Consider the following 12,852-nt stretch of genomic DNA (forward strand, 5'->3'; position numbering starts at 1 on the left):
GGGTGATGGGAGCGCGCCATGGTAAACACATCTCCTGACCATATTCTTCTGTCTCTGGGAATTTCTGTGAAGGGAGCGGGGTGCCTTACAAAGCAGTCAGTTTGGAGAGAGATCCACCAGCTGTGGTTTTCCGGATCGATGGTGTGAGCACAAGTGATATGTGGGTTGTTAGTAATCACCACTTTGGTAACCTTGCCTGTTCCCAGTCCTAGGGGGAGGGGTGGCTACAGGAAGCCATGCTGGCTTTTCCATTTCAATTTCATCTTGCAGGTAAAACTGAGAGTTAGGTTAAGAGGTGCAGCTAAGCAACCTCCTCATCACAGGAACAGTTGCCAGGACAGATGAAGGGAGGCGTTTGTGTCTCTTCAAGGCTCAGCCTAGTCTCTCTCAAGCATATTGTTTCTTACTCTCCTGTGTCTAGCATGGATGGGAGATGCAGGTGATGAGAAAATGGGCTGCAGAGAGGGCTGTACCTCTGAGCTTGGTCTAGCTGTGCACTCCTAGCCCCCCCATAGGGTGGGATGTCGGAAGGCCAGGAATGGCAGAAGAAAGCTGGAGAACCCTGGTCACTGACTGCCTTCCTTCTTCAGATTATTTTATTTTTTCATCCACCTGGTTTGAGTGTCCAGGTGTGCTGGGAGGGGCCAAGTCAAGGCTGTTGTGCACGGTTGGGCGGTTTGGGCACTGAGAAAATGCAGCCACTTGAGAGGAGGGTGGGGACTGGACTCTATTAGCCCTGAGCTAGATTTGTCTTGCCCCGCCAGGGTGCTCTATCAGCCTGCGGTGCCTTGTGGAGAGTCACACGGAGGTGAAGGTGCCGTTTGAGCTGGTGGTGGCCCTGGGCATGAGGTTTCATTTAAACCATGAAGCCTTGGGTTTGACAGCCTCTACTTCTGCTGCCACTACCAACCCTCTAACTTGCTTGGAGCGGCCCCATTGGGAAACTGCTGGTGGAACTGATAGGCCACACACAAGGCCCATGGATGTAATCATTTGGCTTATACAGAGTTGGTCCACACAGCCTTTTAAACTATTGGAGTTGATGGTCAATATTTACAACTTAAGAGATTTTGCATAAGGAGCAGAATTTCTTGCCTCCCACTGTACTGTCAGGTACCACTGGATCACAAACAATTAGCGTGTGGACAGTTCTTACAGCACTGTGGTTTTTCCAGCACTGAGGATGAGGGTTAATTGCCATTTATCACAGTACTAGAGCTCTGTTTCCTTGTAGTAAAATTAAAAGAAAAGTGAAATCTATCTTTTGCTGTCTTGAAAAAGCAGGAAAAATAAGGATTTTTATAAAAAATCTGACCTGCTCTGTATTTTAAAAATTGCTGCCATGTCCTTCCCGAATTTGTGTCTGTAGCCAGTGAAATGAAATCGTCTCATAAGCATGCAGTCGAGGAAACTGGAGAAATTCACCAAGAGCCCAGGTTCCTTCATTTGGCTATTAAATGAAACTACTAGGCTGATAGAAGCAGCTTGGTTTATCACGACCCCCCTGCCGTTGAGGGCTTAGCTTGGGAGGTGTGTTCTGGGGGCTTATTTGTCACTTTGTTTCTAGTCTAAAGGGTTTGTCAGGACAGAGGGTTTAAACCCTTCCTACTGAGCCAGGGCACTGGCTGGTGAGTGGACCACGTGTGGTCAGGTCAAGGGCCAGACAGAGGGATATTGTGATCAAACATACGGAAAGATCGGAACGGGAGGGAGGAAGGACAGCGAAGCTGGGAACCAGGGTCAGACAAGCCAGGTGGCCCCCAAAGTGTCAGGTATGTAGAGCAATGGCATCATATGTCATAAGCCATGGTGCTGATGGCAAAGGGGTCCGTGGGGAGGCAATGCTCAAAGGGCAGAGGGTTGAAGAGACCAGTCCTTAACTGAGGAGAATTACTGGGAATTTTACACAGGCGGTTCCACCCATGATGCCTCTACCTGACCCTCATAGGACAGAAAAGCAACCCGTTGAAGGGTCAAGGGCAAAGACTCTGGAAAAAGATCCCATTCCTCCAGGGAGCCATCCTCACCTCTTGCTGGCTGTGCAGGTTAGGTGAGCTCCTTACCCCTTTCATGTCTCAGCTTCCTTTGCTTTAGAAAGAGGATAGTACTATACCTGCCTTATAAGGTTGCCTGTAGTTGAGAATTAACTGAGTTAATTCTTAGAAAGTACTTAGAATAGTGGCTGGCCCACGTCAAACACCCAGCAGTATTTATTACAACCTACTTGCTACCTGTTCCACCTCCCTTAGGAAAAGGCAATATTTAGAAACATGCTTATCAGCTTGGAGGAAGTGGCCCTCTGAAATAACAGCAGCATATTTTTAGGGTAGCAACATTCAGAAGTTGCGAAGTTCTTCTGGAGCACGAAAACCTAAGAGATGTCTTCCAGTCCAGTGCACTCTTCCTGCAGACACTTTTGCAAGGAGCACCGTGGCAAAGGCACTCCCCGATTTAGAGGAACTTGACCATGAAAGGGGCTCAAACGGCGGCGACACGGGTGGGAGAAGAGTCGGCCCTCGCCTTCGGGAGTGCATGGCGCAGTCTGCCGAACCAGAGCAGAAGGATGTTGTGGTTTCAGCCTGGTTTGTGGGGGCACAGTGGGGTGAGGCTGCTTCAGACAGTGTTCGGAGTCGCTGTCTCCCTGCGGTTAGCATGAAGTGAGCAAAGACACAACAGCGTTTGCTTGGAGCTCAAGTGCTGGGGTGCTGCTCTGAGCCCTGTGCGGCCCTTCTGGGGCTTTGAACTGCGGCCACGAGACACTGGTGGCATCTCTTTCCAGATTTGTTTTGACACACTCTTGAAAACAAAATTTCACTCTGTCCTTCTGCTAAGAGTCCAACTGTGAATGTGCTTTTAGATTTGTTTGATGCTAGCTTAACAGAATCTTTGGTGATGCCTTGAGTCACAGGAGATGCCTGCTAAGTCTGTGTCAGAGAACATGGCAGAAAAGCCATTGAAGGAGGAAGGAGCTCTTCCAACAGGCAACACACATTTTTTGAATTGTCAAACATGCCAGCAAAATAGGAGAAGAGATAGAGTGAATTTCAAAAAGTGTTGAGGGGCAGAGTTAAGACAACTTTTGTCTTTTTTTTTTTTTTTTTTTTTTGGTCTTTGGAGGGTCACACCCACGGCACATGGAGGTTCCCAGGCTAGGGGTTGAATTGGAGCTGCAGCAGCCGGCCTATACCACAGCCACAGCAACACCAGATCCGAGCTGCATCTGTGACCTACACCAGAGCTCGTAGCAATGCCGGATCCTTAACCCACTGAGAAAGGCCAGGGATCGAAACTGAAACCTCATGGTTCCTAGTTGGATTCGTTTCTGCTGTGCCACAACGGGAACTCCACAGCTTTTGTTTAGACTAGAAAAGGGTAGGCAGCGGGGAGGGGAGCCCAGATACTGGGGCGGGGTGACCGGGCTGACCTGTTTAGGGTTAGACCAAGCTCCCAGTCCTGAAAGAAACTGAGAAGGCAAGGACACAGCCCCAGTTCCAAGAGTGGGAGACTAAGAACCACAGGTGTTGCCATTAGTACAGATGGGAGGTTGGTGGGAGGAGCTCAGGAGAACTTCAGAAATGGATGGGGCTACACAGTCATCCAGCCGACTGCTGCGTCCACTGTCTGTATCCCCTCTGCTCCCATTGAATCTTTCCTTAGGGAGCCCCAAGCTGGCAGGTGTGGTTGGAGTATGGTACTGGATGCCATGGGTAGGAAATCTAGTGAGATTTCGGGGTGCTCAAACAGTGGGATGGGTCTGGTCAAAGTGCTAAAGAAAGATGAGAGCCATTCGTGACAAAGACCAAGCTGAAAGGGCCCTTTGGGGTGGTGGAAATTGGGGTAGAAGAGCAGAGGAGCTGCTCCAGTAGATGTAGAAACAGAACAGGACAAAGGGGTAAAGTTCTAGGTCCCTGTCATAGCCACCAGCTTCCCTGTCATCTGGGACGTTGAATCTGGCAGAATACTTCTGGCAACAGGGAGCTTGCAGCTTCTCCGGGTCAGCTGAAATCCACCATGCTGGAGTGTTCACCACCAGTGATGGTTCGTCCTCAAGCAACATAGAAAAGCACTTCATCTGGACGGCTCTTCAAATGGTTGCAGATGCTTTCTTTGTCCCTTATTTTGGAAACTTCTCTACTCAAGGCTAAGGCTAAGGGGTTTTTTGAGTTACCTCCCCTCTGAATATATATGTCAGTTCCTCTGCAGATACACATTGTGCATATGTTCAAGTGTGTGGCCATGAACTACACCCAGAATTGCAGGTGAGTTCTACCCACCACAGGTCAGAGAAAAATCAGCACCGCCCTACCTTCCTACATTGATGCTCTGAGGACACTAGATTCTTTATGGGGTCACATCACCCAGCAAATTAGGTTCCATTTATTTTTAGTAAAACCATTTGTTTTTATTTTTAAACACTGCTAAGTCATACTTCCTCTCTCCTGGTCTTGTGCAATTGGATATTTGTACTCAAGTTGAGCAAATTGGGAAAGAAGATGATTTGGGGGTGGGGGGGTTCGTATTGGATTCCTAGCCTATGCCTATAATTTACCAGTTGCATGACTTTGGGCAAGTTATGCAATCTTTCTAGTTGTCATTTTCACTTTGTGTAAATGGGAATCTTAAGAGCACTTACTTCACAGAGTTGTGAGACTAATGCCTGTAAAGCTCTCAGCACAATGTCCTGAAAGTACCACGAATAACCCTGTGAAATGCCACACTGACATCAGAGGAGAGCAGCTACGATTAGATTCAGATCCTTCGCAAAGATGCAGTAGCAAAGATGCATAGTAATATTCAGTGCAAAAAAGGCAAAGAAAAGAGGAGATGGGAATGAACAGTGGGAGATGCTGAAGAGGGTGGCAATTTGGCGGGTGAGCTTATTGAGGATGGAGAGAAAGTGGGCATATGGCTGGCAGGCATGTCCAATGGGCCAAGGTTACATTGGGAGGACATGACTCTGGAAGAAGCTCTTTCAGGCAGTCCATGCTGACACTTCCTTGACCTATGATTTCGAAGAAAAGGTGGCCTCCTTTTGGGCTTCCCCATGAATTAACCTAAAATATCAATAGTCTTTGCTAGAGTTCCTGTCGGGGTGCAGTGGAAACGAATCCGACTAGGTACCATGAGGTTTCGGGTTCAATCCCTGGCCTCGCTCAGTGAGTTAAGGATCTGGCATTGCTGTGAGCTGTGGCCAGCAGCAACATCTCCGATTGGACCCCTAGCCTGGGAACCTCCAGGAGCCGCTAGTGTGGCCCTAAAAAAGAACAAAAGACAAAAAAAAAATCTTCTTTAAAGAGGAAGAAATGAATCTTTGAAATAAGTGGACGTTGATAGCCAGGCAGATAGGAGGAGGAGATCTAGTCAGGGGAAGTAAGAGAAAAGAAATTCATGGCAATGTAGTGAACTTTCCAGCTTAGATGCAGGAACCATGGCAAGTAGTAAAGGAGGCATTTTTTTTTTTTTTTTTTGCTTATACCATATAGGAATGGACATTCTGCTTTTCTTGACCATCTTTTATTCAGGTAATCTCTTTGTTGACATTTTATTGACACATCACTAGTGTTATATTTATTTTAGAAGAAAAACAGCATCAGCTTCCCTTTCTTCTCATTGGAAAAATATCCTATACTATTCTTTTTTGGACAGTTTTAGAATGCAATCTGGGTGATCCCCAAATCTTGTAATCTAACATATACCCAAAGCGCAACTGCATCCATCAGAACCATTGCCTGGCAGAAGGGTTGGCCCAGCTGTTCATCATGGGACATGATGGCCTCTTGAGGACTGGCTTTTCAAGACTGGTATTCAAGTTGAAGGTGCAGCCTTCTTTGGGAGATTTAAAATCAGATTAACTCTTCAGTTTTAAATTAGATGAGGACTTCAGGGGAGCACAGGTGCTACCTCAGGGGACGGTAGATGGTTTGAGGCCCCAGAAGTTTTTCAGGAGGGACAGCGAGGAGCCATCCTCTCCTGGGGCCCTGGGACAGGGACAGCTATGCTGCCATGTAAGTGGATGGTACACAGGTACTGGATGGTGCACAATGGCTCTGAAATCCTAGGCTGCATTAAGAGAGGTATCTTGACGGTGTATCCAGAGGAGAACAACTAGGATAAGAGACTTCAGACCCAGCTCACAAAAGCACCAGCAGGAGGACATGGTAACAGGTAGGGCAAAAGAATGATCTGAAGATGGCTGGGCGTTCACTGGACTTCTAAGACTTGAAAGGCCCTCGGGGAGTTGAGCTTCTAGGGCATTCTTTCTCTCTCTGGCAGAATCCCATGCAGCCTCTGGTTTCAGTGTGAAATTCCACCCTGGCCAACTCCAGAACCTGCAGTGCCAGAGTTCTATCTGTCTCTGGGTCATGCTCCACCACCAGCTAAACTCAATCTGATGATGATTAAGAGACAGACATGGTGGCCAATACCTGCCAGGGAGACCTTTGGTGTGGTGGTTGCCCTCCTCCTGTTTAGATGAGTTCACAGGCCTAGGAGGGAAATTCTGTAGTTTCCTTCTTTGGCAGCACTGTGCAAGAACATTACTACAGCAAGGAATTACAAGGAAATACAAGGAATTATTACAGAGCTGTTCTTTCCTCTTTTCATTTTATTCCCATTGCAATGTAGTGTTGCCTTGTCTTACTCAGTCCTTAATAAAATGTGGGTTGGTTCACTGCCTGTGTCCTTACCATGATATCTGATTTATTTGAATTCTTTTTTGTCTCTTTATCTTTTCTAGGGCCGATCCCATGGCATATGGAGGTTCCCAGGCTAAGGGTCCAATCGGAGCTGTAGCCACCAGCCTACACCACAGCTCACGGCAACGCCCGATCCCTAACCCACTGAGCAAGACCAAGGATCAAACCCGAAACCTCGTGGTTCCTAGTTGGATTCGTTAACCACTGAGCCAAGATAGGAACTCCTTATTTATTTGAATTCTATTTTCAGGTGTCCTCTGCTCCCCTCTCTAGAATAACTAGAATTACATGAGAATCAGCTAAGCTGAAACTGTGAAATCACTGGCTGAGTTTCTTCTCCATCTCCTAAGCCTCTTACTTCATGCAACTTAGAACCTAGTGGAGTGACAGGCAAAACAAAACAAAACAAAAGGTAAGCATGCAATTTGTCAGAAGTTGATAAGTGCAAAAGAACAAAAACATTAAAGTTGGGCTGAGATATGTGGGCATGATGGATTATTTCTATTTTGAATTATGTATTGAAGGAAGACCTTAGTAACAAAGTATTATTTGCACACAGACCTGAAGGAAGTTGGGGGGCAAGCCATGCAGATATTTGCAAGAAAAGAATTCCAGGCAGTGAGAAAAGCAAGTGCAAAGGCCCTGAGGTAGGGGGTGGGTCTTGCATGTTCCAGGATCAACAGTGCAGATTTGTCACATAAGCAGAATGGGCTGGGGGAGAAGAGCAGGAAATGAGAGCAGAGGTAGCAAGCATAGGATCAAGGAGAGGACCTGGACCAGACTCTGCCTGAGATGGATACCAGCTAAGGGTGGGAGCAGAGGGTGACATGAAGGCCACCCTCTCTCTGACTTGGACATGTAGTTTGTTGTGCTGATGAGCCATCCATGTGACAATAAACTGGCCAGGAAGAGAGAAGTTTGGTTTTCTGAGGAAGATGGGAATAGACATTTCAACTTTGGCCCCACAGAGTCACAGAAACAGAGGGCTCATCTGGATTGACTGTGGTCAGGGAAGGCTGAGTAGAAGAGGAGGGGCCAGCAAAGGGCACCCAGAGGGGTGTTTTGAAGAGGCCCAGCCACTGAGGATACATTACTGCTTACTTACAACAACAACAAACAGCTACAAAACAAAAATACCACTTTCAGTATCACTGAATTTGAGTCATTAATCTATACAAGAAACATATATATTCTCTTAAGAACGAATTCTGAAATAGATGACAGGCTCAGGACTGCAGCAGGAGGGGATAATACGGCCTTCTCCTTGGCTGGTGAAACACACACACCTCAGATTGTGCAGAGCAGGGATTACAAACTGTATGCAGCCACGCTGCCCTGATGTGGAGCTTTGGGGGGCTTTTCACTGCATCTGCTAATGAAGACACTTCTCACAGGGACTGTTCACGACTGATGTGTAGATTTATTTTCGAATGTATTGTTCTGGTGCCTTCTGTTTTAAGAATCGCTTTAACATGCATTCCTCCTTACTTTGAATTTTTGCTCTGAAATTTAAGGTTTATTGCAGGCTATTCTCTGAGTTAAGGAAGACTCCCTTTTCAGTGACCTCATGGCCCAGCAGGGGTCATTTTTATACTCACAACAATAATATACCCAGAAAATGTCATGTCTACATTTGACATTTGGAAGATTCATTGCCACTCTCATTCTCATTTCTTTTCCTCGGTAAGTCTTGAAGGGGAACTCTCTCCATCACTTCCTTGGATGTGCTCACTCCTCTGCAGAACTACTTTAATATCCTGAGAGAAGAGATTCAAGAAAAGTTACTAAGTGACTTAGAATTAATGATCATCTAATGTGTGGTGACGATTAAACAGTAAGTCGGTTTTATTTTTATTTTCTTCCTTTGAGAAAATTGTTCTCTCTGTAGTCTGAACCCTTCCCTGCAACTCACTGGTTTCATCCTTGGAAAGATATTGAAGATCTTGGAGTCTCCATTTCCTCATCTAATAATGGAGTTGTCACATCAGATTAAATAACATTTGTAAAAGCAATTACACAGAGCTTGACACAGAATGGGCAGGGCAAACATTAAATAATCAATGAAAAAATAATATTCACCTTATATGTTAAAGGAAAATTCCAATGCCAAATTAATTATGTCTACAAATTTATAGAATTTTAGAAGGGCAGTTCATTTTGGGGAGGTGCTGATTTTCTCATTTCTTCTTTTTTTTTTTGCATTTTCTAGGGCTGTACCCGTGGCATATGGAGGTTCCCAGGCTAGGGGTCTAATTGGAGCTGTAGCCGCCAGCCTATGCCACAGCCACAGGAACATGGGATCTGCTTCATGTTTTTTAATACTAGGGAGAGAAGGATCTATTTTTTTGTCCACTTAAAATACCCAGCTATGTTACATTTTAAATCACAGATATTTTTAAATAAATTGGAAATATTATCACAATGTAGAAAGGGTACAAACACATGAAAATGGAGAATTATGTTTGTGCAATTTCTAGTTTTTTTTTCCTTTTTTTAAGGGGAGTACTTTAAGAGTATAGGTTTCTTTTCTTCAGAGCTGAGTTCCAAAGGTTTCAATTTGACTTCAGTCATTTTACACACAAAGACATGAGTTAGTTCACTCTCTGAACCAACTCCTGCCATGTGACACACACATCGCTGTATCAGTCACTGCCAGGAATCCTAGTGAATCATTTTCTTGAGGGAGGTTGTTCTTTGAAAATACAGATCTTCTACAGCTCAAAGGTCAATCTTTTTTTTTTTTTTTTTGTCTTTTTGACTTTTCTAGAGCTGCACCTGCGGCATATGGAGGTTCCCAGGCTAGGGGTCTAATCGGGGCTGTAGCCACCAGCCTACACCACAGCTCACGGCAACGTTGGATCCCCAACCCACTGAGCAAGGCCAGGGATCGAACCCGCAACCTCATGGTTCCTAGTCGGATTCGTTAACCACTGAGCCACGACAGGAACTCCCCAAAGGTCAATCTTGAGTGAACTAAGTGAAAGAGAAGAGCTGCTTGCCATTGACCTTTCTGGTCCTACCCCTCACAGCTCTTAATAACTCACCTTCTTTGCATAGTGTATTTATAATTAATTGCTAATGCTGACTCTCGGGTGTTAACTTGGGGATTAAGGGATGAGATGACCTGTGGTCATTTGACACTCCATAGCATGGGGGGAAATTATAAGCTCCAGATATTTAAATCTGCCTTGGCTAAATTAATAGCTGAAATCAAGAGCCATAATTGTTAGTAGCAGTTAGTGAAGAAAAGCCTGTGAGAGCCTAGAAATGTTTGACATGGTTGTTTGAAAACACAAAACACTGAAGCAGCCATTGTATTTTGTTATAAACATACAGGGGATGGAAAAGTCAGATACCTTGAAAACTTTACCGTGGGATAAAAGTCCTTTCAAGTCACATTTTTATTTACAGGCAGTTCTTATTTGTTTCTAAGACATTCTCCTGTGACATTTGGATTGTAAAACTAAAAGATTTACCATTATCTCCTGAATGGAAAGAATGGAACCCTTCATTTTAAAGATATACGCTCAACCTCTAGGCGTATTAAAGGAAATTCACATTTATTCAGCATATGCTCACAAGAATAGTTTCTTTGTTGGGCTGGTATGGAAAAATCCAATGTGCCCCTACATGTGTAAAGCTATTTATCAGAGGAAATTGACTTTCCTCACTAACCATCCAGTTACTGTGTCCTCATTGGTCTTATCATTTAGCCAAGGCATTAAAAAAAAAAAAAAAAGTAGGGGAGTTTCCATCGTGGCTCAGTGGTTAACAAATCCCACTAGGAACCATGAGGTTGCGAGTTCGATCCCTGGTCTTGCTCAGTGGGTTAAGGATCTGGTGTTGCCGTGAGCTGCAGTGTAGGTCACAGACGTGGCTTGGATCCCACGTTGCTGTGGCTGTGGTCTAGGCTGGTGGCTACAGCTCGGATTAGACCCCTAGCCTGGGAACCTCCATATGCAGTGGGTGTGGCCCTAGAAAATTAAAAAAAAAAAGAAATTAGGAGCATTCCTTGAAAATAACCTCTCTGTAAAAGGGCTGTGAAAGGAGAAGTTGAATAATTGAGTGTAAACTGATTTACTATAAAATTCAACTCAAAATCTAGATCTCCCATGGGAACTGACCACACAGGGCTTCTTGTGGTCGATGTTTGGACCCTCTGTCATTGCAGCACTGCACCAGTGAAAGCCTCCTTTCTTTCCAAAGAGCAGACACCTGCTTCAAGAGATGAAATGCCAGCTTTTCAGTACATCCAGGTATAATTTTGCCTGGCTCAGAAATATTTCCTATGCACTGCAACCACCAACAGTCCAGCAGTAATAATAATTATTACCATGTATTGAATGCTTTCTCTCTGCCAACCACAGAGCTATGCACTTTATATGGATTAAGTCATTCAATCCACCCAAAGACCCTGTGAGGCTTGTTTAATAATTACTGCTGTTTTTCAGATGGAGAAACCAAGGCACCATGAGGTCGCATGGTTAGTAGTTGTGAACCCAATCAGTGTGGGTCCTGAGCCCACTCTCCTAACCACAAAGCCAGGCCACCCCCCAGCAGGAGCAAAAATAAAACATATCGAAGCAATTCTGCATCCTCGATTTTTTTTTTTTTGCAAATATGTATTTTAAAATGTTTACTGCTTCCCAACACAAACCTTGTAAACCCAGAGCTGTTAGGCAACAACCTTCACTTCCCACTGTTTATAACAGCAAACAACATTTTAACCTGAAAAACCACACTCTAGTTTTTGCTCTACTTATCTTGACAGATCTTCAAATAACATCGCTGTGGTTAAAGTTCATTTTAAAAATGTGATCTATTTACTTGTACATGGATATCTGGAGCAAAAAAATGATGACAGGACAGGACCAGGTCGCACTGGTAACTGAGGCCTCAGAGATTTTTTTTTTCTTTCTTGGCCTTTCTTTCTTTTCTTGATTTGCTTAGTGAAAATGAGACTAGAGCACCTTACTGGAAAGGGGACCTCTTTCATTTGTGAACGTCAGAACTTAGGCTTTTCAGGTCAAAGGCTCAGTCTCCTGGGGTCACGGTCAGACAAATGCATCTGGATGATGGTGGGTGATTTTCCTCTAGAGCGACAGGGAGGAGAGGTGAGGGACGAGGACAGGGAGGGTTGAAGAAGCTGACTTGGCAGAGGCACTCAGGCAGTGAAGGAACGGACTGTCGGACTGACAGACAGACGGACTGACCTACTCCCATTCTGCTGTTAGAGTGTTGGGCGGTACCAGTGCTATGAAGCCAGTTCGTGTGACACCCTCCAGCTGGGGGGTCTCAGCCAGAGGGGGCTGTGCACCAGGGAGGTTTGGGGAATGTGGAGAGGCTGTTTTGGTCATCAGTGCATTCAGGTGCTCCTGGAATATAGCAGGCCTCTCTCCAGAACATTAGACATCCTGCCATGCCTATGTCGAGCCCGTGTTGTTAAAATGCCAGGAGTGCTTCAGCCGAGGTGCATATTGGAAGATGAAACTCCCTCCAAGATGAGGGAAATATGAAAACTAAAAAGAGCCCCGTGGACTCCAGCTTTCCCTGCAAGTTGGAATACATCTTCAGGAGACTGACCTTTGAAGGCATTCAGTCATCTGTTGGCTGGCTTCTTTTTTCAGGAAAAATGCCAAGAAGAATCTTCTCTGCAGGTCAATCATACGTAGTCATTCTGGCCAGAAAGAATATTCCCCCAATTGTCCTGCCTTTGTAGGGAGTTCTCGTCCCATTATAGGAATAACGGTGGCATTGTTTTTGGTTCCTAGTTGTTCTTGGTAATATAAGACGAGTCCTTTTATATGTACTTCTGGTTTAAAATAAGAGGGTTGTTCTTTGAGATGTGGAACAGAATGTGTTGGATGAAATGCAGTCTTAAGTGATGGGCTCTGGAATCCACCCCACATGGATGATGTTTGCCTGGAGGAAAGCAAAAGTGGGGAGACCCCCCCCACCGCATGTGATACCCACTCACCCACCTCTGTCCACCCCTTTGTCTAGTTCTATCCCTACTAATTCCAGGGTCACACTGACTTATCCCCCTCCCCATCCCAAGTGGGGAAGAAAGCTGGTCTTTATTTATTTATTTATTTGTGTTTTTGCCTTTTCTGGGGCTGTTCCTATGGCACATGGAGGTTCCCAGGCTAGGGGTCTA

At 45.2% G+C, this 12,852-nt stretch overlaps 1 protein-coding gene across 2 annotated transcripts in view; it reads right to left on the bottom strand.

Annotated features, from left to right (window-relative positions):
- Positions 1-6,903: 6,903 nt before the first annotated feature.
- SPEF2 (sperm flagellar 2) overlaps positions 6,904-12,852 on the bottom strand; it is a 174,072-nt gene continuing 168,123 nt past the window's right edge. The window contains exon 42 of one of the 2 annotated variants that reach the window (XM_047767236.1): positions 6,904-8,452. In XM_047767236.1, coding sequence (XP_047623192.1) covers positions 8,363-8,452 — 90 coding nt within the window. In that variant the 3' untranslated portion in view covers positions 6,904-8,362. The remainder of the gene's footprint in view (positions 8,453-12,852) is intronic. The other variant, XM_047767225.1, reaches the window with a different exon arrangement.

This window comes from Phacochoerus africanus, chromosome 1, assembly GCF_016906955.1.
Source record: "Phacochoerus africanus isolate WHEZ1 chromosome 1, ROS_Pafr_v1, whole genome shotgun sequence".
Classification (NCBI taxonomy): domain Eukaryota; kingdom Metazoa; phylum Chordata; class Mammalia; order Artiodactyla; family Suidae; genus Phacochoerus; species Phacochoerus africanus.